The 27,723-nt window shown below is 36.6% G+C and overlaps 1 protein-coding gene across 3 annotated transcripts in view; it reads right to left on the reverse strand.

Moving 5' to 3' along the window:
* Nucleotides 1-4,924: 4,924 nt before the first annotated feature.
* The window catches only part of LOC139144106 (uncharacterized), a 54,098-nt gene continuing 31,299 nt past the window's right edge, over nt 4,925-27,723 (reverse strand). For all 3 annotated transcript variants that reach the window (XM_070714776.1, XM_070714777.1, XM_070714775.1), the window contains 10 exons: nt 25,321-25,360; nt 24,567-24,691; nt 23,938-24,113; nt 23,294-23,367; nt 23,087-23,166; nt 15,871-16,015; nt 15,383-15,498; nt 7,793-7,925; nt 7,001-7,071; nt 4,925-5,107 (listed from right to left, as the gene is read on the reverse strand). In XM_070714776.1, coding sequence (XP_070570877.1) covers nt 5,062-5,107; nt 7,001-7,071; nt 7,793-7,925; nt 15,383-15,498; nt 15,871-16,015; nt 23,087-23,166; nt 23,294-23,367; nt 23,938-24,113; nt 24,567-24,691; nt 25,321-25,360 — 1,006 coding nt within the window. In that variant the 3' untranslated portion in view covers nt 4,925-5,061. The remainder of the gene's footprint in view (nt 5,108-7,000; nt 7,072-7,792; nt 7,926-15,382; nt 15,499-15,870; nt 16,016-23,086; nt 23,167-23,293; nt 23,368-23,937; nt 24,114-24,566; nt 24,692-25,320; nt 25,361-27,723) is intronic.

The raw sequence follows: 27,723 nt of genomic DNA on the forward strand, positions 1-27,723 counted from the left end.
ACTTGGCGTGAACAACCCATGATATTTCAATAATTGCTATGGCAACTAGCGGGTGATGTCATAGAGGGCGTAGCTTATGATTGACAGTTTTAACCTAGTTTGAACATTACACTGACAACACGCTTTTGTCCTTCTAACACCTCGATTTCAGCCTTGATCTCTGTTGGTCACGTACAGTACGGATGTTGCTTTGCGCGTTCTAGAATTCTGCAGGTAAACAAATGACGTCATTATGTATGTCAATCCGCGACGGGAAGCGGTCATCGTATTTCTGAAAAACTGACACAAATGGCGATGAATTTTTGATATCGCACGCATTTTTATCTCCCAAACAATGTTGAATATTATGTAAACTACATATTTACCATTTCATAAGGTATATGATAAAACCTTTACGGCCCTGATACAGCTTGGTTGTACGGGCGTACGGGCCCTCGCACGCTCGGGCCCTTCCGCCGTACGACCACGGGCGTAAAAGCCGTATCAGGGCCGTAAAGATTATTATCAAGCCTTGCAAAATTACTTTATTAAAAAATTATAAACTATGTAAAAGATAAGGTATCATCTACTCAGATAACCTATACTGAACAAGATTGGAACTAATTTAGGGAGAATTAGATCATATATTTTTCAAATTTATCAAAAGTGTTGGTTTCTCCATGGATGAATTTTACAATATTACAAATTACTCTTAAAAACAAGTGCATTGCTTAAACAGACAAGCAAATTAGCAAACATTTGCAGATAAAACCAATATTTACTCCACCATCCTATTTTCCAAAACTAGTTCCGATTGTGTTAATGTAACATGGAAAACTTCAAAGCAGTGATATGAACATCAGAGGAATGGTTACATTTGACTTTTTGTTCCACAGAAATTTACAAACGCATTTCTTTTAACAATTTTGACTGTGGTAAAGCTTACAATTTCTAGGTGTGTCATGAACTTGTCAAAATAAAGAGACAAATAAAGTTCTACATATGTTCTGATATCACTCCAACACATACAATAAACACAAGTATCTACACTTGTCCTATGTATGTCACATTTGTTTGTCTATATAAAAGGCAAACAAGTATCTAACACACAAACATTTGAAAAAAAATATGATTTTTTTAGTTTGTCTTATAAGATGAAGATTGGCTCAGGACTAACAATGAACATTATATAATTAGTTTAATGTTGGGAAATCACATGACACTGGTCTGTGGGGGTCATGTTTCTGTACTTGGGACAGTAAAGATATGGCTGCTGGTGTTTTCCAATGCAAGATCAATAGTTACATCAATCATGTCAAATTTTTCATTACACATGCCCTCTGACCTGATAGATCATGCAAGTTATACAGGTAGCAAAACAGACATGCTATTACAGAGCAAAAGTAACAAAATGGCCACCTAGTGGACATAATGGATCGCATCCCACCAGCCATATTGGATCGCATCACACCATAAACTGCAGAAGCTATATTGGATCACATCCCATCATTACTACATATGCACACCACAATAAAATGTCTGTGTGCCATGTCTGAACAAAATCTGTTCATGGATAGTTGAGTTATGGTTCAAAAACATGAGAAAATCGCAACAAAATGACTGCCAGGCGGCTATATTGGATCCTACCGCAAAATAAATTGACGTGCATATATATACCACAGTACTTTATTTGTGAACCAACAATTAACTAAATCTGTTCTGGATGGTTGTGTTATGGTTCAAAAACACGAAAGATTCGCAACTAAATGGTCGTCCAGTGGCCATATCGGATTGTATTGCAAAATAAATTGACATGCATATGTATGCCACAGTTTTTTATCCTTGCACACAGTTTGAAAAAAATAGGCTCAGGGTTGACTGAGAAACGGCTGCTGATGGACACACAGATGACGAAAGGGACCCAATCTATAAGTCCCCGCCGGACTTGGTCTGCAAGGACTAACAATGAATACATTGCTTAAGGTGGAGCCTCATGTTGCCAAAATAGTTTTTTTTTCAAAGCAATATTTCCAATAAAAGATGACAAGGAAACCCCCTTATACTATATTATCAAAAAGCAAAGACTCTTAAGTTAAGTATGGTAGCAGTAGTTTACTTGAAGCATGAAGTCTGTGTATATTTGGGGTCAAAACATCAATTTTGGTATTAATGATAAAAATTATGTAAAAACTTGACACTTTTTTCTTAAAGTACCGGTAATACCTCACTTGAAAGAAAAGTATACGTAGTAAAAAAAATTATTTTATTTTGCATTATCTATCCTCATTCTAAAACGGCATGGGTTGATGGAAAGACTGACCTCAAAAAATATTAAATCATGATTAGCAAAATTTAAAATGCCTCTCATTCAAAATGTAAGAACTTTATTGCCAAACAAAATAGCTTTTTGTTAATTCGCATTTAAAGAACATAATGTGAAAATTTCAGAAAATTTAACACAGCCAGACTAGAGTTAAATTCTTTGGAAATTTTGAAATTCGGAGGAAAACGGAGCCAGGAAGTCAGGTGATTTGCATACATTTGCATATATTAACTCTTCTTTATCAGGCAACTTATGACTGCTTGACAAGCTAAAAGGTGAACCCAACCAATATTTGATTTGGGTTGACAAATTCATTAAAAATTAAATGAATATTAGCAAAAAAGTGCTTTTTGAGCAAAATATGCTGTGTTGCATGCAGGGCTTCCTTCAACTGGGCAAAAGACAGCCTTGTGGACAATTCTGTCCACCAGACATGTACAGATACAGCGTTCTCACCAGGCCGCGATTCCGCGACATTCTCGCGTATTTTTCTGTTTTGTCGCTGATTTCTTGGGCGTGCGCGCCAATAGTGGCGCGCCTTTGAAATTATAAACTTTCGTGGTGCCAGCCGTACGGCCGGCAGGCCGTATCATACAGCCAATACTTTTCACCATGGACGTAAATGATTAACGCGAGTAATTACACTTCCTGGTTGAAACCAGGCGTGGGTTGAAACCGAGGCAATCTGGAGGCAATACCCGCCAGAGGGCGTACTTAAGCCACAGTCACTTGTGATTCGATACATGATGGCCGATGTGTGGATGCAGTATACCACACAGCGGCCGTCGTGTATTGAACCACACGAGACTGTGGTAGTCTGACGCACTGGACGTGTTCGCCTTGCATGCATACCGGTGCATGTCCACGGAATTCGCGGAAGCTGGAGGCGTCATGGGCACGATAACTATTTTCATAGGCTACGACAACGATAATCCGAACTACGAAAACACAAGAATGTAAAGCTTGTATATCCCTAAGGAATTACATGAACATTTTTTGAAAACAACGAACTCGAAGCTGGTAGCATTATACTGTGAGTTCCGCATGGCAACCAAAAACGGGAACGACGTTATAGTGTTCGTGCCGTTGCGATTCAGTGAATTTTGTTCTCGAAAAATAACGCAACTTTGTCTGAGATAATTTTTGGTCTTTGCTATGTTTGGAATCATGTATAAACTTCGCGGGAGATACGTGTTGTGTGATGTTATCAGGCATTTGCTCCGTTCCTCGCCCACACGACCTAGTACCTACGACTGGAAATGATTGACAACTGGCCCACTGCCGATTGATAATATTATTCCAAAAGTAGTTCCGAGGTTTAAATGTGGAATAGTTGGAGGAAAGTTCTCTTATTATGCAAAAAATTATTAATTCTTGGCTTGCGCATGTGATAAGTATATTATTCCAGGCGAACTCATACGTGAGAACATGGACGTCTTTTTCCATGCTTCAATCAATTGACAAAATTTGTAGCCTTGGCTGGCGACCAAAATTTCACGTCAAAAGTTGATGATTGTTTACAAACATCATAGGGATATGTTTCCTGATCTAAATAAATGCTGACTTGGCCTATTCCTTCTGCTGGTTGTGAAAGGGGGTTTAGTGTGCGAAAAAAAGTAACTAATGACAGGAATCAACTGGGAGCTGAACGGCTGGACACTCTAGCAACTACTGTTATTGTAGAGGGCCCGAAATGGACTTTCACACTGGAAAGAACGAAAGTCCCATAGACTTTTCATTAAAAGGCACTGATATTCAATATCAGTTGATATTTTCACCGAATGTTTACAAAAAAGTTGTTAAGTTGAATGAGTTGTTGAGTCCTTTATTTTTTCCATGCATACTATAAGGTTCGTATTTGCAGTTTGACTTTTTAACATATTTATATATTGTCTCACAAAAATCATCCGTTGTCCCGCTTTTTTTGGTCAGCGGGACAAAATGTCCCACAAATTTTTTTCCTGGTGAGAACACTGCAGATAATAGACATTAATAGTCAACATGTAACCAATTTTTCCTTCACTACTGAACACTGTCTGACAAAATTGTCAATTTGTCAACTGATTTTGCACAAGACATGAAGATGACAAAGTAAAGTATTGAATTAGTTCAAAATAACAAGATTTCGGCTCATCCTCAAAGAACTGAAGAGATGGCTGGCAACTTTAAATTTAATGTTAATACCATTATGGCCACTGTTTAATCAAACTATGTCAGAATTATGATACAGGTATACTGATCAAATAAATGCACTTTTTACAGCAACCATGTAAAGTATATCTAGGAAACACTGCTGAGAAAATAAAAAGAACAGATAATGGAAAGAATTCTCTAGCATAAAGAAAATATCTTCTGATGAAGACAAGTGAAAAGCACAACCCACACATGTGTAAAACTAGGCATACAAATATGTAAGACATAAAACATAAAGAGATTTAAAATGTCAGGGACCTACACAACTACATGAATGACCTGTTGCTGTACCCCTTCACTATCTCATTGCTTGAAGCAAATATTAAAGCTATGAGAGGGTTGTTTACCTTTCAAAGAGAAAATGTACAGAGAAAATATATACGCTATAATAAACTTTAATATAAAAGTATTTTTTACATTTACATGGTCATGAATGTCACTTTCAAAAGTTTTTCTCTCAGTCAGGGCTATAAGGCTGATGAAGACAAAGCCGTCTCTAATGTTCATTCAAGATATAAAAATTACATCTGTGTACGTGGAAAACAAAATAAGCCTCTAACATTATTTTATCTTCCATTTGGTTGCTTTATCTTCATTATTTCATTGCCCAAACTGTAAAAGAAACAAAAAGATAGTATTTTTTCAGAGGAGAGAAACAACTTGGCATTTTTCACCAATGGTTCTGAAACCAAGGTTATTACACAGTTCGTTGGCACTCTTAATTTGGAGGTTCGTTTTGAACTACTGCGCATGCCCAGATCTCAACTCAATTATGTCACTGACTTCGAAGTCTTCGTGTCTGGTTTGGGACATCAGCTAATTTCGGCCTTTGTTTTAACGCTATGCAAGGCCAAGTTAGGAAAAATTCGGTCGTGGTTAACCTCGTGACTAACCTCACTACAACATCATGGCAGCAAGAGAGCATGATAAGTCGTAATTTGCCAACTTTTCGAGCTTTCTGTTTGACGTAGTGCAATCGTGACCTCAATGTTTTCAGTATCGGCAGTGACAGGTCAAGCACCTGCAAAAATGTCCCATTTTCGCATACTTATGTGTTGTGAGCAATGTCATTCAAGTTATTCAATTGATAGATATAGATGAACAAAGGATGGCAGTTTCATTGAGCTACGTTGACGGGGGATGTTGGGGGACATTTTTGAAAATCGGTTACCCTTCCAAATTGTATTCGTTGAGCCTAGTCAAGCCAGCGAAATTGATAATCGCCCAACTTTGGATGGCCCAAAGACTTTGGAAGTGCAGCTTTTGATAAAGAGCTATGTTTATGACTGAATGTTTCCAAGTTGTCTTTCCAGGAGTTGAGGCTTTTGACAAACTTCATAAGATTATTTCCAAATACCCCACACTAGGGTAGTACATGGATAGGGGTTGACATTGACTTCGTACTTTCCACTGTCCCTTATAAAGTTAAACCACATCGTAAATATATTAAGCTTCAGCATGCTCGAGATGCAGGTTTTAATACAGATACACTGCTGTTAGTCAGACACGTGTATGTCACACATTAAGAACCGACCTAGACACATTCGGCACGGAGTGAAATCAGTTACTTTGTATGTCGCCTTCAAGTTCAACTTAATTCGCATTCCGGAACTTCATCATTATAGTACATACAGTGATAATACCAATGAATTGTCCCCAGGAATTTACCAATGAATGGGCGCTCAGTTATGAACACGGACGAAAATGTACGGCAAAGCGAACATTGAGGTCTAAATCAGCTTGAAATTGGTGTGTAAACACCTATTTACCTTCGCTAAGCGATCAGTCAAGGCATTATTACAGGGTACCAGTCAACTCGCACCTTTTCCAACCCACCCAGAACCAACTCGCCCGATTCCAACTCGTCCGATTCCAACTCACCCGATACCGACTCGCCCGATGCCAACTCGCCCGATACTATTTTGCAATTTTTATGAGTACTTGGTACGTAAAAAAAAGTTTTATTTCTTAAAACAGCCTACAACACATATTTCTAACATTGAGAACCATAGGTGCGGCTAGGGCTTGAAATATGTGCCATCGGGTTTGCGTACATGGAATCTACAATTACATCTCAAACAACGAGCAACTTGGCATCGGGCAAGTTGGAATCGGGCGACTTGGTATCGGACGAGTTGGAATTGGCAAGTTGGTTGCGGGCGGGTATGGAAAGGTGCGAGTTGACTGTAATGCGTTACCTGGCTGCACTGTGGCCGGTCATCGTCCATTTCCGCGTCAGATAACGTAGGCAACACGTACGTACAAAGATTTCCACTGTAATCTGTTTGATGCATTCAGGGATTGAATACGCATGCGCATATCAAAGTTCACCGAGGTCATCCAATTTGCGATTGCGCAAACGAACTCTAAATTTAGAGTGGCAACGAACTGTTACAGGAAAAAATCTATGTGAAGTGAAAGTCAGCCTACGACGATTTGCAATTCGTATTTGCTTATAAAATCTGGAAGAAGTTTAATCAAGTGTCTTTATGCTGCAGGACTTACCTCTCGATTTCTGCTTTGAATTGAGCTTCCTCTTCAATAAGTATCATCTCATGAATTTCTTGATGACTAACCTACAATCAGAAAATGACAAGTTCAAACAAATGCAATTACCTTTCTTGCCTACTACCCTAGCTTGTGTATGTGGTACTACTCTAAACGGAGACCTCTTTATCATACAGCAGTAACACTGTTGGAAATATTACTAGCAACAATGTCAACTTTATACAGAAAAGAGTTACAAGTTCTTAAATGGATGACACAAGACTTTGTTGGAGGAAAAGTCTAAAATCATTAGTTTATACAATCACATCATCATAATAAGCCTTATTTCTGCATAGTTTGAAAGTATGAAATATGCCTTGCTTATGTCATTGTCATATAACACCCAACAAACTGCAATTAGTTGCACAATGCAAAATGACAGTAAATCATGTTATCAACTTTTTGACATATCATGAAAATGAATGATTAATAGTGCAGAACACCTTCAACCAGAAAAAGAGAACTATTACAAATTTTTTGACAACAAGAAACTTTTTTGTTATTCTTATCAGATTCACAGGGACAATCATCTTATTGATTTTGCTGTGTTTCATGTCTGGTAATTATGTTTTAAGAAATGCTGGATAAAATTTCATGATAGTATGTTCTAGAAATGATAAATTATGATTGTGTATCATTGCGGAGTTATATCAGTCCAAGAGACTAATATTTATTAAGTACACCTACGCAACATAAATTCTGCATAAAATAAATGAAAGCATAAAAGAAAATCAAATTGTTTATCATTACCTCGGTATTTTGAATTCCCTTCCGAAAGTAACACCTGCATGAAGGATCTGGTGTGGTATAGATAATACCAGATGTAGGGTTGATGTGCAGTTCTATAACAAACATATCTTCAATTTGCTGCCTCCCTGAATTGCTAATGAGACATGAAAATTTCAAAAGAATTATCAGGTTAAGAGGTGACACAATTTAAAATTACCCTTGAGGTTGTAAATCGAAACACAGTAACATAAAGGGCATTCAGAACACCTTTATTTGAAAAACATTTTGACCAAAAGTGACCTAAATGTCATTTACTTTACCTAATTTTGTGATTCCATGCAGAAAGCAGTTGGTATGAAGGCCATAATATCAACAATTATAATGACACCCTTAGTCTATCTGGTATCTAGAGTCACTGAGAAGATGTTCGTGATTAACACTTTCACCGCGGGAGGTTGCATTCTGCACCAACGGGCAGACTGCGGGAGGCACGTAAACGCACCAAGAATGTACGCATTTACATGCTTTCTATAACATTGGCTTTGTCTGATCTACGTCATGTTTGTTGAGTATTTCCTCACGCCTACAAATGCCGCCATACATCAGTCATTTCTCCGATGTAATTTGTAAGGATCATTGATCTGTTGTTGTTTTTTTCTGTTGGAGGGTATTTAAAAATGGCAACGCGGGCATAGTTTAACACCGATGAAGCCCTTGAGTATGTATTTTTCTGGACAGTGATAGTGAAATTGACACTGATCGCGAAACGTTTTGTTTGAAGATGAACTTGTAATAAATATGCATATTAACCTCATTTATGTGGAATATGTTTTAGAGTATGTGTCCCCGTACTGAAATTTATTTTAAAACGTATGTAGTATTTTTTAGAGAGTTACGCTGAAAAGAAATACATGTACATTAATATATTGAAAATAACAAAAACATTCAACATTTTTTGAATTCCTTTTGTAAATCCAATATGGTCGATATGATCACGTGACCTTCTAGGTGGGTCACAAGAGCTTTCGTGCATTTTTATGATGCTCTGTCATAATGCAATACTCACTGAAAAAATTGTCCTGAATAGTCTTATAATGAAAAAGATACAGTTGATGCATGTAACTCAATATTTATAAGGCCATATTTCCATAGAAAACTCCGCATAGGAATTCATGTTTATAATCGATATTATTTATAATTATAAACTCAATATTTATAAGGCTATATTTCCATAGAAAACTACGTACAGGAATGCATATTTATTTATAATCCATGGTATTTTTCTCTGTTTGACGTCATCGTATACGAGTGTTTTTCACGGAGCTGTACAACTTCGAACTGAAGGCAAGTCTGCCATCGGCAGACATAGCTTTCATCGCGCCAGCTACCGATAACCATATTTTGAGTTATTTAGAATATTTACAATTATATTCATGAAGTTAATGCAACGACACGATCAAAACAGTAGTTATCATTATTGGAGATGCTGTGGCTTTTAAAATATCACAAGTTTACGACCTTGGCGAGCCCGAAAGATTCAAATCAATGGTACACAGAGTGTACCGGTACGCTTGTAGTGGGCACTGCCGTCACTGCGCCGGTAGCCATCTCGGTCATCAATGTTTTCATCTTACTTTTTGTCTAAAGCTTTAGCGACTCCAAATTTTCGTTGGACATGCCTTCTATGATTCCATATGTGGATTTATCGGGTCACGTTTTTGTCAAAATGCCATGAGAGCACGTACAGCATCGATCACGACAAATCAGTTTATGCCGTGACGTGCATGTATGAACAGTACCATTGCAGGAAAAAACTTCCTGTTGATGATGTACAACAGGGGTAATATGGATTTCTTATCTGTGCTGGTATATGTCACACAGGTGGAGATATGGGCCAGTTCATGTGATAAAACAACATCACTGTTCGCTCCCATATACAATGTAGTTATCAAAACAAGTCAACAATTGTATGAAACATGGACATACATATACAGACAGACTGACATACACAGACTGGCACAGAGTGATGACATTGACCCCAAGTGTGCCTTGGCTCATGGAGATAACAAACAGCTGAATGTTATGATAAAATAGTTAAGTATACACCTATACAGGCACTGAGAGTGAATATGTTACAGCAATTTGATTAGTTGATTAGTTTCTTTTCCTTTTCTACTCCTGTGATAATCTTTAAGACAATCAATCTGCAAGGCAGTTATGTATTGACAAAATATGTTATCTTTACAAGTACACAGTAAACTGTTTTGATTTTTCATTTACAATATTTGGCAAAGATTGAAATACATAACATGCAACCAATGTTTACACTTTGCCTATACACCAGATACATGGAGAAATTTCAACATACAATCATCAACTCAGAAACCCTACACGGAAAAGTAAACATGGTTTTCTTCCAGAACAGCTGGTGCAATCAACATCTGGAACAACTTACAAACGTAACCAATTACACAAGGATGATGAAACAAGAGATAAAATTAAACTGTGGTGAACTTGACGATCCCTTTCAAATCCTTACCTAACTGACATCTTAAACTAAAATACACTGCATCAGGGTTTTACATCACTTTTAACTTTTGAGAGTCCCTGGGACTCCTGGTGTTAGAAAATGGGAGTCCTACATCAAAATATGGGGGTCCCAATTTATTTCACAAAAATGTTTTATAGTTTATCAATGCCATGGTCTTCACTGTGTTCAATTAGTATTAATTGCATACACAGAGACAACAGGTTCCATATTGTACATGGAGGGGTAACTATTGTGCAACACATGCACACAACTATAGGGCATATTCAACTGACTCTGTATAGTTTGAACCGCCTGTATAACTATAATGAAGAGTTGAAGACAAAAACACATTTCACTAACCTTTTTATCGATTAATTTTGGTGTTTGACCCAACTTACATTAGTTTAATTCACGTACGCGTGTGTAACTATCTGTGGCTATCGAGTCACGGACTCGTACTACCATACATACTAGTCAATCCGTTCGCCAAGTTTGCATCCATGGCCAGAAGTCGGGATTTTTTCATTTTAGACATTTTACATTTAGTAGTGCATGTTTGACATGTTAGGTCGGAACTAACATGACCAAAAAAGCCAATCGTGCAAACCTATCGTGTATCGTGCACGCCTAACGTGTACGGACCTAACGTGTCTAAAATGTCTAACGTGCATGTCATTTTAGGTTTTCATCATGAGTCAAAATCTATCATGCCAATCGTGCAAACCTATCGTGTATGGTGCAAACCTAACGTGTACGGACCTAACGTGTCTAAAATGTCTAACGTGTATATCATGACTGTACCATTCAACTTATCTGGAGACCCTAAAATGACATACACGTTAGACATTTTAGACACGTTAGATACGTACTCGTTAGGTATATGTACGATACACGATAAGTTTGCACGATTGGCATGATAGACTTTGACTCGTGGACAACCTAAAATGACATACACGTTAGACATTTTAGACACGTTAGCTCCGTAAATCTTAGGTCGGCACGTTATACGATATGTCTCTAACTCTATCATGCCAATCGTGCAAACCTATCTTGTATCGTGCAGACCTAACCTGTACGGACCTAACGTGTCTAAAATGTCTAATGTGTATGTCATTTTAGGTTTTCATCATGAGTCAAAATCTATCATGCCAATCGTGCAAACCTATCGTGTATCGTGCAAACCTAACGTGTAGGGACCTAACGTGTCTAAAATGTCTAACGTGTAGGCCTATGTCATTTTAGGTTTCATCATGAGTCAAAATCTATCATGCCAATCGTGCAAACCTATCGTGTATGGTGCAAACCTAACGTGTACGGACCTAACGTGTCTAAAATGTCTAACGTGCATGTCATTTTAGGTTTTCATCATGAGTCAAAATCTATCATGCCAATCGTGCAAACCTATCGTGTATGGTGCAAACCTAACGTGTACGGACCTAACGTGTCTAAAATGTCTAACGTGTATATCATGACTGTACCATTCAACTTATCTGGAGACCCTAAAATGACATACACGTTAGACATTTTAGACACGTTAGATACGTACTCGTTAGGTATATGTACGATACACGATAAGTTTGCACGATTGGCATGATAGACTTTGACTCGTGGACAACCTAAAATGACATACACGTTAGACATTTTAGACACGTTAGCTCCGTAAATCTTAGGTCGGCACGTTATACGATATGTCTCAAGATTCACGTGATGGCCTACAAACACGGTAAGGTCTAACTCTATCATGCCAATCGTGCAAACCTATCTTGTATCGTGCAGACCTAACGTGTACGGACCTAACGTGTCTAAAATGTCTAACGTGCATGTCATTTTAGGTTTTCATCATGAGTCAAAATCTATCATGCCAATCGTGCAAACCTATCGTGTATCGTGCAAACCTAACATGTACGGACCTAACGTGTCTAAAATGTCTAACGTGCATGTCATTTTAGGTTTTCAACATGAGTCAAAATCTATCATGCCAATCGTGCAAACCTATCGTGTATCGTGCAAACCTAACGTGTACGGACCTAACGTGTCTAAAATGTCTAACGTGCATGTCATTTTAGGTTCTCAACATGAGTCAAAATCTATCATGCCAATCGTGCAAACCTATCGTGTATCGTGCAAACCTAACGTGTACAGACCTAACGTGTCTAAAATGTCTAACGTGCATGTCATTTTAGGTTCTCCACATGAGTCAAAATCTATCATGCCAATCGTGCAAACCTATCGTGTATCGTGCAAACCTAACGTGTACGGACCTAACGTGTCTAAAATGTCTAACGTGTACGTCATTTTAGGTTCTCCACATGACTCCAATTTCTATCATGCCAATCATGCAAACCTATCGTGTATGGTGCAAACCCAACGTGTACGGACCTAACGTGTCTAAAATGTCTAACGTGCAGACTTTTACAGTGTTTAGTCATGCACGTTTGCCTTACACGTTTGGGTTCTATAATGTACAATGGCATACAACTCCCCATAGCACGATAGCTTCAACAATGTGAAACGTGCATTTTTACCATCTAATGGCCATAGCTCCAAGTTTGATCACATTTTTTGACAAGCACGCCACAAAATCCGCCACAAAATGGAAAGAAACCACTAAGTATCGAGAAAAAAGTTTCATGTCCGGTTTATTTCAGTTAAAAAAATGCGTAACACGTAGGAAATGTCTCGCAATGTCAACAGTTCAGAACAACTACATTTCATTTACAAACCGGGTCGACTGTTATGGCCGTCTCGCTTCAGGACGGCCCGGAGGTCAAATATCAACAGTTTAAAGGGGCTTTTTGGCAGTCAAACGCTTGAAAATTCACAAAATACACTTCAATTTAACCGAATCCTTACAAATTTCTCAATCTTGCATGTTTTGGACTTCGAAAACCTTAACCTCGGGTTCCATGTCGAGAGTTAGGCATCACACAGTGCCGCCATCTTGGCCGCCGATACGTTCGAAGTTCACTATCGCGATCGATTTGGTCACCAAATCGCGTCATTTTTCCATAAAATATTCTCAAAAAAACTGTAAAATCTATCATTTCTATCACCCAGAGGGCAGTAGCTTGGCATAATATAGTTGTCTTCCGTGTCTACGGCATGGTAAAGCTTTCAAAACGTACGTACAGTGTTTCGTTCAATGCACTGTGGCCGTATCCGCGTACGGGTGAAACTGCAGACCTGATTAAATATTCATGAAAACCGCTGACCTCTTTTGAAGAAAGTTCGCATAAATTACTGGAATTTTCGATTGTTAGGCTGCATGATGTCATTATTTTAGTCCTTATATGGTACTAAACTGGTTCAAAGGGTCAGGAATACCCTCCTTCTGGCTGAGTTCGGCAATGCATAGCTAAGTTAGGCATAAGCATAGAACGCAATCACTGTCGGTTTATATACCGACGTGGCGCGCGAGAGCGAGAATGCCGTGTCGGTTTATAAACCGACGCGGCACTTTAAGGGTTAAAGTACGGGGTCGGTAAGGTTTACTGGGATGTGTTTTACGTGTTCAGCAGCTTCGCAAGGTGTACACCAGCAACAGATATTGCTGCGTCCCAAGGGACGCGTGGTTTAGTTTTTGAGGGGTCCTGCGTCCGGTTTTATGCGTAAAGGACGCAGAAATGCGCGTCATGTAAAACCCTGCTGCATGGTTAATTGCGCACAAAAATACATCGGGGTGGACTATTTGATAAGGGACGGTGTCTGGAAGATCGATGAGGTACATTAAAGTATCTTTTTCATCCGATCCATTGTACATTCTTTTTTCCCCACTCTCCCATCTTTTCGTTTTATCAAACCTTCTCTGGCTGAATTTTTTATTTATTTGTTTGGAATTTTTTCAAAATCTGCCAGGATTTTTTTACAGCATTTCAACACCAAATACAGTTTACCATATCAAATGCTTACTAAATCACCACATTATATACTCTTAGTTCCAGTAGGTATAAAATTACCAAAAAAAAATCTTAAAAATACAAAATGAAAGATATCCAGTTAAAAACTGAAAGTTTCGCAAAGTTGCCCCAAAAATTCAAAATTCCGGATTTCAACTTAATTTCAATATATCTTATTAACAAAAACCCCCCTAAGAACCTGTTTACTAAATATCAAAGCAATCAGACTGGTAAATTTTGAGAAACAAATTTTTTGACCAAAATGAGAAAAATTGCCCCCAAAATACAAAATTGCAGATTTCATCCTAATTTTAAATATATCAAATTAACATAAACCCTACGAACCTGTACACTAGGATATCAAAGCTACCAGATCACAAGTTTTAGGAGAAAAATTTTTTGACCAAAAAGGCAAAAATTGCCCCAAAATAAAAAAATTGCCAGTTTCAACATACTTTCAATACATGATATTGGGATTAATCTTAGATACCTGTATACCAAATATCAAAGCTATCAAATCAGTAGTTTTTGGATAAAAATTTTTTTTATCAAAAATTATGAAAATTGCCCCAAAATTACAAATAAGCATGACTGAGGTCATTCTGAGGAACATGAATATGAAGTTTCATAGCAATCAGATGAGCGATTTCAGAGAACAAGATTTTTTGACTAAAACGAAAAAAAATACCCTGAAAATACAAACATGCAAATTTCATCCCAATATTTGCACACATACTTTAGAATACCTAAAAAAATCTGCATACCAAGTTTCAACCAAATCTGACCAATGCTTACTGAGTTTTAGCCATTTGCAGGATTTTTCCTTTTTTTCCCTCATTTGCATATTTTTGGCACTGACATGTTCATTTGAACAAATTCACATCTCCACCCCTAGGTGCACCTGTACACCAAATACTAAGACAGTAGGTGCTACGGTTTAGGAGTTTTTGATGTGGACGGACATACATACATACATACATACATACATACATACATACATACATACATACATACATACATACATACATACAGACGACATTTTTCCACCTTATACGAATACCTCCCATTTGCATATATACATATGCATATTATATGGGAGCTAAAAATTAATCACTTCGTGAAAGTGTTTAAATATGTGTAGGTCATCCAAGGCAACTTCTGCATATAAATATACAGTGAACTCACCAATTACGACTGTCCACAGTGATAACAGGAGCAAAGACAATGGAATACTTGTTGTAAGTCACAGCTGGTATCATTCTACCCATTATCCTATCTATACTTAAACGGACTTGGTCACGCTGATAATAAATCAAAGTAAAAATATACAACAGAATAATGAAAATGAATACTAATTGGCTACTCAAAGAACACAAAAGAACAAAACTACAGTCAAAACCTCCTGTAAAGTCTAATGGTCAATTGTGGGTCAATTCAAGCAAAGTTTAAACCTGAGAGTCTGTATTGCCAGCTAGGCCTTTGATAAGTAGGAAATACACAGTCATTGAATATAAATACACACAAAACCTGATATGATAATCCTCTTTTTGAATATCATATTTTGCTGTAAATACAACAAACACATAACAAACCCATACATAAGACATACATAAAAACATGACACACTTCTGAGGCAAGATATAAAAGTTAGATTTTTCCTTCGCTTAACTTACCTCATTCCTGGTCACCTTGATACCTTGTACCTGATTATCCAATTGAATTCCAAAATAAATGGTACCTCCTCTTCCACTATTGAGAAATGCACATACTGTCTTGGCTATTCTGACATCAGAGAACCTCATCACATTTGTAAAAGGACTAGATCATATGAAATAAATATTAGCGAATTAAAAGTATGGTAGCATCTTTAGAAATCAAAGGCATCTAAGACAAATAAGAAAGAGTATATACCGGTATGAAGACTGTAAGAAATGAGTTGATTTCTGAACATGCCAAAAATATCTTGTTATAGCTGTTATGTGACTGAAATACTATCAAAGCCTGGTATTCCTGGGGAGAAGATACAAAATACACCAATATTTTACATACTGTACGTATTGAAAAACAACTGATGCCAGGATGTTGAATAACATTTATATAGAGTTCTTTCTTATCTGATTACAGGCACTTTATTCACATACAAATGCCTAGCGCTGATCTGAATTCCATCAGACTGCCAGTACAGTGGTTGTGCTAGGAAGTTGTTTCAAAAGCTGTTGGTCTAGCTGCATACTGGTATGTCAATCGATGTTGAGTGAGAAAAAAATGCAGGAAGAAGCAATTTTTTAACCATTTCCAGCACCTGCACTACAAAAATACCACTGAGGACACTATGTGCTCACATTTGGTTTAAATTGGTCCATTCAAGAAATATTTCAACCAGAAAAACAAGAATGACAAAAGCAAATAAGGTCTGCAACTTTGGTACTGGAGGTTATCTTCAGGAACATGCATATCAGCTCTATGGCAATGGGACAAGCAGATCCTAAATATAAATTATTAAGCAAATGTCGACCAAAAAAATCAGCTAGAGAAGGCTTGACAAAAAGAAAAGGTGGGAGTGGGGAAAAAATGTACAAAGGATTTGGTAAAAAAGTAATGCTACTTCATCAATCTTCTAGACCGTACCCCCTACTGAATATCAAATGTTCCACCCCTTGGTATTGACCATGTTTACATAAAGAGCTACAATGGCCAGAGGGCAGGAAATGTATTTACAACCTTGAGGATTTTTTATTTAATGCTACAAGTGCTATCATTCGATTGTAAACAGCACTTAAAGGCAGAGCCTTACCTTAAAAGGGCCTGAAACTAGGCGCCATTCATTGTGTAAGTGGACACTAAACAGGCAACACGCGGGCACACGCTCTAGAAAATGCCACTTTTTAGTTTTTTCTGGCCGCAAAAACGTAGACAGACTGCCAAGCAGTCAGCGCGAAGCTGCTGCCGATGAAACTCTAACGCGACTGGATGACAATTTTTTAGGAAATTCGAGCGTTGGTGGTGGGGAATCAATGACCGTTGGCAATTTGAACCGACCGTCAATCAAACGTTTGTACAAACTCTGTTTGCATGATTAGCAAAAGGTGCGCAAAAGGTTGAGATCAGTTTGTGTAATTAATGTCATATAAATCAAACATCGTACTGGCCAAGTGTTTGACTGGGAGGAGAACTCGACTAATGCCAGAACCTGGGATTGAAAACTGTGGCTTCAGTTTAACTTAGTTACAGATAGTGAAATGCCTTCCACTGTGGGGTTGACTATGCCATCTAGAATTATCCAGGATCCAAATTTCTCATGAGTTCGTATGTGTCTTACATGCAAAAGATGCAAAAATTGATTTGCAATGAAAAAATTAACCTCAGCTTAGTTTTCTGGAACAAATTTTACTACAAATTGATCCAAAATATGACAAAATTATGTTCACAGCCTTCGAAACTGTCTCACAACATATCCCGGGTTGGTGAAGGTCATTTCAGGTCACAACTGAGAAAATTACCTAATAAAGTATACAAATTTGGGGGTTTCCCGACACTTTGAGAAAAAAATTTATCTAATAACATCCATCAGGACTTTTTACCAAATTACAAAGCTATCACACAAGAAATTTTGAGAACAAGTTTTCTTGACCAAAAAAGACAAAATTGTCTTAAAAAATAGAAATTTGTATATTTCAGGGCAATTTCCACATATCTAACTATTGACATCCACCAAATATAAAAGCTGTCTGTCCAGCAGCTTTAAAACGAAAATATTTTTTTATAATTTTTTGACCAAAAATGATAAATTGCTCCAAAACAGTAATTTTTTCCAATTTTGTCGTAATTTTAGCAAATTAGAAGGGTAACACCCTTGCAAACGTCCAACCAAAATTTGAGAGCAATTGGGCCTGCGGTTTAAGAGAAGAGAATTTTTACTTAAAATGAGAAAACTAACCCAAAAATTCAGCAAACATACAAAATTAAGTATATATTCAAAATATTCATAAAAGTGTATAAGGTTCACCGAAGATGTAATGTACTGGAGACAGTGAAATGTGTTTAATGTATTTATTCAGAATATAAAATGGAAAAAATACAGAATTAGAAATATCGAATACTGTGATACAACCATTAACTCAACAAGTCATTGACAATGACATAGTCCCCACTTGTAATAGGAGTATTAGTCTTGATGGGGCATGGAAATGTGGTTATTAAGAAGTATCACTGGAGTGTATATGTTGAGATCTATGAGCACATAGGTCTCTGTCGTTGTTCCCAATTTGAAACACATGAGGCATGTCCAAGTTATGGTTCTAAATCGGGAAAAAGATCAGACCTCTAGCAGTATTGGCAAGCCAAGAAATACAGATGCGCATAATAAATGAGGTACAAGATGTGACATCTTAAGGTCTAATATCCTATCAACATTGGAGGGTATAGAACTTGTGGCTACTGAGATATGCACATATATGTATAATAAAGGTCAAAGGTCATCGAGGTCACATGATTTTTGGAAAAAAATTATATTGCTAATTAATCACTATATGCCAAAAAATCAGACCTCTAGCTCTATTCGCTCGCCAGAATTAGATGTGTGCATGGTTAATGAGGTAAAGCGTGTGTTGTCATAAGGTCTCCCATCCTACTAAATACAAAGGACATAGCACTTGTGGTTACTTATTTATTGACATAAACATATATTTTAGGTAAAAGGTCATCGAGGTCACTTGACATTTGGTCAAAAAATTTCTCTCCTATAGTTATCCCTATATACCAAAAATCAGTTATCCTTTTTTACCAACCAGATATGAACTGAAAATGCTCACGTGTTTCACTATATATCAGAGTTAATTCTAGGACGCGCCATTGCGCAATTCGCGCAAATCATCGAATGGCCCCCATTTCTAGGTTTGATGTGTGACATGTAAAACGATTCAGTTGCCCATGCATCAACCTTTGCAATTAAATACCAACTACAGCATATATGGTGGTACATAGGAAGCTGGGTAGAAAGGACGTGATGTAGGGCAACGGTGTATTGGAGCCATCAGCATGTGGCATGGCCGATGATATGAATGTATAACAAGGGCACTGGCCGCTGTGTAATGTTGGAAAGCTAGTCGCCACTCGGATTTTAAACGCCGGTATAGTTGATGAACCAAGGATGATCGGGCAGCGTTTAAGAAAAACGGTTGAAACGTTTGGCTTGAAATTGATTGAAGCATTTGCAACGTCTACCGTCTATACAAACGAAACGTTGAACTCTGCAAGGAAAACATCCATGATCGTTTTGAAGAGCAACACATTTTAGGTTGGACACATCTCGTTTTCCAGAGTAGCCAGGTCTTTGCATAGAACAACACCGCTGTGAAAAACCCTTGGCCAGAAGCAATGATCGTAAATTTACTAATACATACGAGTTATGTTTAAAAGTTGATGTATCGATCACTTTATTTGGGTCGTACGGGTTACACTCTCGTGCTGTATCGGTGTATTAGTAATTGTCGATGCGTGCAAATCGAGGGCCACTCTCGGAGAAATCCTACCGGTGCGCTAAGCTTTGGTCATGATCGTTTCCATAGTCAAAATCATAGTCCTTAGCAATTTGTACAGTTGTTCAAGTCCGACATATCAATAATTCATCACATAAGTTACGTAAACAATTGGCATGGATCAAACCAAACGGTTTGCTGTTGCCATTGTTGGGCCTGTTGCGTTCGTACAAGGGACAACTTTGCAGTAGGCTGATTGGTTACGGGGGCCCGATCTCCAGTATTCTCCTTTTCTTGACTTGATAGACTATATATTTTCTGCAGAAAATTCAAGGGTTTTACATGTGTGATGATGGCCCCTATTTTCTAAAATGGCCCCGTTTGGACAGGATTTGGGGCCCACAGTTTTTAAATCCTAGAATGAACACTGATATATTGCAGTTATGTGTAAATTTTAACCTTTGCCACATGTTTGCAACTTCATTGAAAGTATTATGATCAACGTAATGAACAATAATCACCGCCGGTTAGGTCATGAAGTATACAAATATGTAATTAGCTGAAATAAAAATATCAAAGTTCTTTACTGCTGTCATTGCATCACCACTTTATATGGCAAGTGTAATTTCCGTTGGCCAAGTCCTTCAAGCCATATATGCTGAGCTGTGAAAGCTCATTAGACATGCAAGTTATAAATTAGCTGACATGAAAATGTGAAATGACTTTTGATATTGTTTTAACCTGGTATAATCATCAATGTACATAGCATGTTTTGCCAACTTTGATCAAGTAAATCCAGTATATATCCCTAATAAGCAAAGGTCATTAAATATGTAAATTAGGAATTGGCTTAAGTAAAAATGCTTAATGATTTTCAACAATGTTGTATCATGGTATCTGCAATATATGTAGCAAATTTTGTCAACTTTGGTCAAGTTGATTCAGATATATATCTCTAATTAGGAAAGTTCATTTAATATGCAAATTAGGAATTGGCTGAAGAGAAAATGCTTAATGACTTTCAATAATATTGTATTATAGTGTCTTTAATGTACATAGCAAGTTTCATCAATTTTGATCAAGTCAATTCAGATAAATATCCCTAATTATGAAAATTCATTTAATATGCAAATTAGGAATTGGCTGAAGTAAAAATGTGTTTTGATTTTCAATAATATTATATCACAGTATCTTTGATGTATATAGCAAGTTTCAACAACTACAATCAAGTTAATTCAGATCCCGGTATATATCCCTAAAATCATTAATTATGCAAATGAGCAAAAAGTATGCAAGCCAGACCCACCAAAAACTAATCAGTTCTTGCCATTTGCTAACTGAATCTATGTACCAGATTTGATTCTGATCTGATAAGCCGTTTTGAGATATTGGACCAGCAATCAAACTTTAAGTGGTGAATGCAATTGACAATGTAATCTTTGCATTCAATCCATTGAAATCCTTTCAGCCGTTCGTGAGATATCGTGTTCACAGACAGACAGACAGACAGACAGACAGACAGACAGACAGACAGACACACGGACAGACAGACAGACAGACAGACAGACAGACATCGCTGCGACATATGCTCACGTGTGTAAACACGTGAGCAAAAAATCAGACATCCAGCTCTATTGGCTTGCTCAGAATGAGATATGTGCATAATTAATGAGGTACAGTATGTGTTGTCATAAGGTGTCCAATCATACCAAATATGAAGGGTGTAGCACTTGTGGTTACTGAGTTATGGACAAATATGTATATTTGAGGTCAAAGGTCACCGAGGTCACGTGACATTTTGTCAAAAAAATTGTATTGCTAAGTTATCCCTATATACCAAAAATCAGACCTCTAGCTCTATTGGCTCGCTCAAAATTAGATATGTGCATAATTAATGAGGTACAATAAGTGGCGTCATAAGGTGTCCCATCATACCATATATGAAGGGTGGTAGCACTTGTGGTTACTGAGTTATGGACAAATATGTATATTTGAGGTCAAAGGTCATCAAGGTCACGTGACATTTTGTCAAAATATTCGAGATATCTGCTTGAACGGATGGACTCACGGATGGACGAACAGATGGACATGACCCAATCTATAAGCCCACTGGACTTCATCCGTGGGGACTAAAAACTGTGTCACTGCATCTTTTTGCAATATGAATACGATGAGAAACTAAATTTTTATTTTTCGTGGCCTTATACATGGGAGTCTATGGAGATCTGCCTTATACATGGGAGTCTATGGACTTGTAAACTAAAAATATGCAAATTTCACCACGATTTGCCAAAATTTGGGAAAGGTCACTCCTATGCACTTCCATACCAAGTTTCAAATCAATCGGACTTGTGGTTTCAGAGAAGAAGATTTTTGACCAAAAATGGGAGAAAATTACAAAAAACTTCATGAAAAATAGCAAGTCCAAGATACTGACCCAAGATGTGCACAATCATTTCAGGTTAGCCCAAAGTACTTACATGCTAATTTTTCATGTAATCTGCTCAGTGGTTATTGAGTTTTTCAATTTTGACTGTTTTTACATTTTTTCACTTAATTTGCATATTTTTGGCAGTGACAACTTCGTTTGAACAAAATCTCATCTATAGCCCATCATCCATGTACACAAAAAATATCAAGATGAAATGTGCAGCGGTTTTGGAGTTTGATGTTGACGGACAGACATACAGACATACATACATATAGACAGTTCCCTAGCCTACAAGAATAGCTTCCATTGCCATATATACATATGGCTATGGGAGCTAAAAACCTGCATACCAAATTTCAACCAATCTGGCCTGTGGTTACAGTTTCTTAGCAATGTGCTAGATTTTCTGTTTTTTTTACCTCATGTGCAGATTTTTGACACTGACATGTTTATTTGAATAAAGTCACATCTCCAATCCTGGGTGCACCTGTACACCAAATACTGGGGTGGTTGGTGCTGCAATTTTGGACTTTTGATGTGGACGGACATACCGGTACATCAACACATATCAACATACATGCATGCATACAGACATACCGGTACAAACACTGCCGACCTACCATATAAGCTTTCTTTGGTCGTACATCAACACATACCTACATACCTACCTACATACACACATACATACATACACACATACCGTAAACACGTACACAAGTACAGACATAGAGATGCTGCCGACCTACCATATAAGCTCTCTTTGGTATATATACATACACCAAATGTGAGCTGAACAGATGCATATAAACCAAGTTTCAAGTTGCAGAGAATAATGAGAGCAAGCAGATGAATTCACCTGCAAGTATCTTTCAAGAAACAGAACTTAACATTTTCCTCGAAAAATCTGTTTGTGTGTTTGTTTGATGCTCGTTGATTGTATTATTTCCTGAAGACAACATTTCCTTTGAACTGTCAACCCACCTGACATCATGAGTACTGTCATTTTGAACATTTGTAGGCATCTCTTTTACGTAAAATGGCAAAGATTCATCAGAAAGTACCTGTAAAATAAATAAAACTAACAAAAACATTCAAAGAATATCATATAAATAGTTGAAAATGCAAGAATTTAAAAATTTCATCACTCTCCCATTTGTGTTGTTGTATTATTTGTAATTTCAGCCTTACCATTTGTGTAGCATTAATCAGGTCAGATTCTGCGCTGACAGAATCATCTTCATTTGTTGTTTGACTAATCTGTCCTGTTGTAAATAAAGAAATTAAAAATCTTTTTAGCCATATCACAATTTACTCTTTTACCTCATTAGTTACAAGTGTACAGAAATGGAATCAAATTAACAATCTGGTTAAAAAAATTAGTATTTCTACTTCTCTTTGAACTGAACAGATACTTCATCTTGATCAAATACTATCAAAACCAATGAGAACATCGGATGCACGGTGCTTAGCATGCATGTCAAATAGCATATGGTAGATGCAAGTACATCATAATGTAGTTCCAACCACTTTTGCTATTTTCTGATGTGAATAGTGGCCTAGTTAAAAACTGGCAAAAAGAAGTCTTGCTGTAGGAAAACGTAATGTCATCATTTCTTCTAGTGAGATAACAACCTGAAAAGACAATTACTCAAACTTTTTATTTTGTTTTTGCCACCAAATATGGATAACTGCATTTTTGTTGATGTCTACATGGACTGCAGCTTTTGAAGAGTCTTGATACGCTGGTGTTTGACATCCAATTGTATGTGTATGCGATTTTGGTTTAGAGATAACCATAACAGAAGTGTATTAAATATTAAATTTGCATTTACCTAGACACCCTTCATTTATGTATTCATCAGAGATGTGAACATTGGTGGCCAATGTACTGCTACTAAGTGCCTGTGCCATACATGCATCAACTTTCTCCTTGTAAACAGAGATCACATTCTCCAACACACTGGCACACATGGCTTTCTGAACTCTGCCTGTTGGTAAGCCAAACTGTCTGAAATTCAATATAACATGATCCAAACAAATACCAATAAATATGCCAGTCCTGTACTCTATATGCACTGTAGTCATGCTTTACATCAGTGATCTTCAGCACCAACCTACATTTAAAATGGGGTAATTGGACATTTCAAAATGGAATGAGGGTTAAAATTGTTATAAAAATAAAAAATACACAGGTAAAAGAATGCAGATTTTCCTCATTTCTTTTAATCTAAATCACGCACAATATACATGCACCACAGTGCTCCCTGTACAGTAAGGACACTGACTGTTTGAAATACATCCTTCATCCATGTTACAAATGCGGAAATTGCACAGATTAAAGTTTATAAACCATTTAATGTTAAGATTGAGAAAGGTTCACTTTTAGGCACATATATCCTGACAGAGCAAACTAGTATCATTGATATATAGGAATTATTGTCAATACTTGAAATCTGTTTACCTTTCAGTACTTGTCATAGCTTGATCAATAAGCTTTGGAGTGTTTATGACTTCTCCTGCTGATGCAACACTACCTTCATCAATCTGACTATCATTATGTATATTGCTAGATACTTTACTAGAAACCTGTAAACATAAAAAAAACATAAAAAACACTTTTCACAACAATAATAAACAAAACTTTCAGATGATACCTATATTTATTCAATTTAACATACAGATGGATTTAAGACTGTAAACAGGACAGCTGATCTATTCCAACATTCTTTGGTAGCATGCACCTAGGGGTTAAATATTTGGACTCACAAAATTTTACAAGAATTCTTGGTCTCTCACTTGTGGAGATCATATTGAAGCTATGAGTAAATAAAATTTTTTACAGGCTTACGTTTGTGACTATCAGAAAGTAACTTTTGTCATAGACTTATTATACCGTAGGTATAGCGGCAATTCTGAATTTTGAGTATTGGTGAACATCAGGTTATTTGTTTTGGTTATACCAGATATTGCACAATGACCACTACTTTTTATTCTTAATATTGAAAGGGACTAGTTTAATATGTCCTAACAGGAAGTTGAGCACAGTTTAAGTCTTTCAATTTTGAGGTGTTTACTATCTTAAAAACATTAGTACAAAGCATGCTTTTGTTAAAATACATGTAGTAAATTTTTAAAAGAGAAATTATTTTTTAATGCATAATACTTAGTGTAACATCATGCAAGATGATGAGCAACTATTACTGCTTATACACTACCATTTTACATTGGAGAGGATATTCAAAAACATCTTCTAATCTGAAATTGGAAAGAACAATTCTAAGCTTCTGAATTTGTGGATGTTCTCAGTTACAGTGAAGGCCTACATCATGTAATTGTAATCTTTAAAGATACTGTACCACTTCTTAACATGAGTATACTAAGGCTAAGAAAATTATAAAGTTTGTTTCTCATCCTCATGCACATCAATTGAGACCCACTGCGTTAACCTTTTTTTCCACTCATGAGGAAATAAAATGAAAAAAGAAACCGGCTAAAATATGCGAGGATAGTGCATAACACAGCGCTGTATAAAAAAGAACCATAAACAAAACAACTGACACTAACATTCCATTCAGAACTGTACACATATGTCACTGTACATTAGTCTGTCAAAACTGCATTGCTGCACTAAAAATCAAACAACAGAAATGTTGCTATTCAAAAATACTAAAGCAACACTGGTACTGCCTTGAATTTATCTCTGCATGCATTCAAGGTTTTCATGTTTTTTTTTGTGACTTCTTGTGTTGGTTGAAGAATTCAAACATAGGGCCAAAGTCCCTGAAGCTACTATAGACATGGATACAAAATTAAGTATTTCCTGACTGTATGAAATGATCTCACTAAAGTCATCCTAGGGACATGTAAACCAAATATTGAAGCTGTCTGACCAGCGGTTTTGAAAAAAACAAGCGACTCAACTGTTGACAGAGCTCTGCTGTGTTATGTAGAGAATAACCTTTTGTGACACATGTATTGATGAAGAAGGTGGATATCTTTGATAGCTCATTTCAGGATGGCCTGACCAAAAAGGAAAAAAAATTCCGTAAAAATACAGATTTGCATATTTCATGAGACTATATTAGTCTATAATAGCAAATAAACGAGAGTTAATTACATTCTAATTAAAGTAAACAAGACTTGCTTAAATCAAGATTTACAGTACGTCATAAAAAAACAGCGTATCTGTCAGGTTATAAAGAATCTTGAGCAGGTTATCTTTTAATATCAGTATTTTCATCCTATTAACCAAGCATATTTTAACTTTCAAATTAACATTGTAAGTAAGTTCTGTTGAATAAGTTGAGACAGTACGTACTCAGAGAAAGCACACTGAAGAGACAAATGTTTGTAACTTAAGAAGTTCAAGGTCATCCAAAGCATTATAAGGAATCATGTTACACTTTCATTGCACTGTTTACACAGATTGCATAATTGCTATAAATAGCACGAGGAATCTTACAGCTCAGCTTTACCATAAAAACCCTATCACTTTGACCACTCTTTTAATTGACCACTCTATTTTTTTCCTCGAAAAGTAATCTTATTTTATCCTTACCAAGTCAACCATAAATCGAAATTAGAACTTTCTCTATCTCTATTTATTTGACCACCCTATCATGACAAACTATTATGAGCAATTTCTTTTAGATAACATAAATGGTGGTTCAGAATATATCAAAGTTGGGATTCAGGAAAGTTGCCTTACATGTTTTAATCCTCCAAGATGGTAAGCATTTCACTATGAACTGTCAAAAAAAGTTGAACTTTCTGATAATTCCACACTAAAATTATTTTGGCTTTGATGATTTCCTAATTAATTCAATTATTTAAAATCATATTAATTATTTTTTTCTGGGTGAATTGATAGGGTTTATACAGTACAAGAATTACATACAATGTAAGTCAAATTTTGACCAAAAATGACAAAAAATTCCTTAAAAATACACATTTGCATATTCATCACAATTTGAACAAATCTAAGTTGGGTTATCCCTAGGGACCTGTATACCAAATAACAAAGCTGTCTGACCAGCGGTTATGAAGAAGAAGATTTTTTTCCCAAAACACCTTTTTTGCATTAATTTGCCTATTTTCAACAATATCAAAAAATTTAAAAAAATAGTTTCTCAAAATCATATTTTTCATCTACATAACAAATATCAAATCAGTAAGTACTGCGGTTCTCAAGATATTTGAGTGGACGGACGCCTCACAAACGGACATACCGGTACATACATACATACATACATACATACATACATACATACATACATACATACAGACTGACGACGGACGCATACCCATCCCAATAGCTTCTATAGACTATAGTCTATAGTGGCTAAAAAATGAGAAGGGGAATAAAAACACCGCATCAATTCATCATTTTTGCAATATGTCTAAGATGAGAAACAAACTTTTGATTTTTGTTGGCCTAATGCACCTTTTCTTTACAAAAAGCAGAATTAGAGAGCAATTAAAAGGACTTTTTTCATGCCTGTAAAGATAGTTTCTATAATTGTAGTTTCCTGTCAAAAATAAGACCAGGTGAATAACCACTGGTGAGAGTTCTTTGACAACCATATTCCCTGACAGCAATTCTGCCAGTTTAATTACTA

The sequence above is a fragment of the Ptychodera flava genome, chromosome 11 (genome assembly GCF_041260155.1).
Source record: "Ptychodera flava strain L36383 chromosome 11, AS_Pfla_20210202, whole genome shotgun sequence".
Lineage (NCBI taxonomy): Eukaryota > Metazoa > Hemichordata > Enteropneusta > Ptychoderidae > Ptychodera > Ptychodera flava.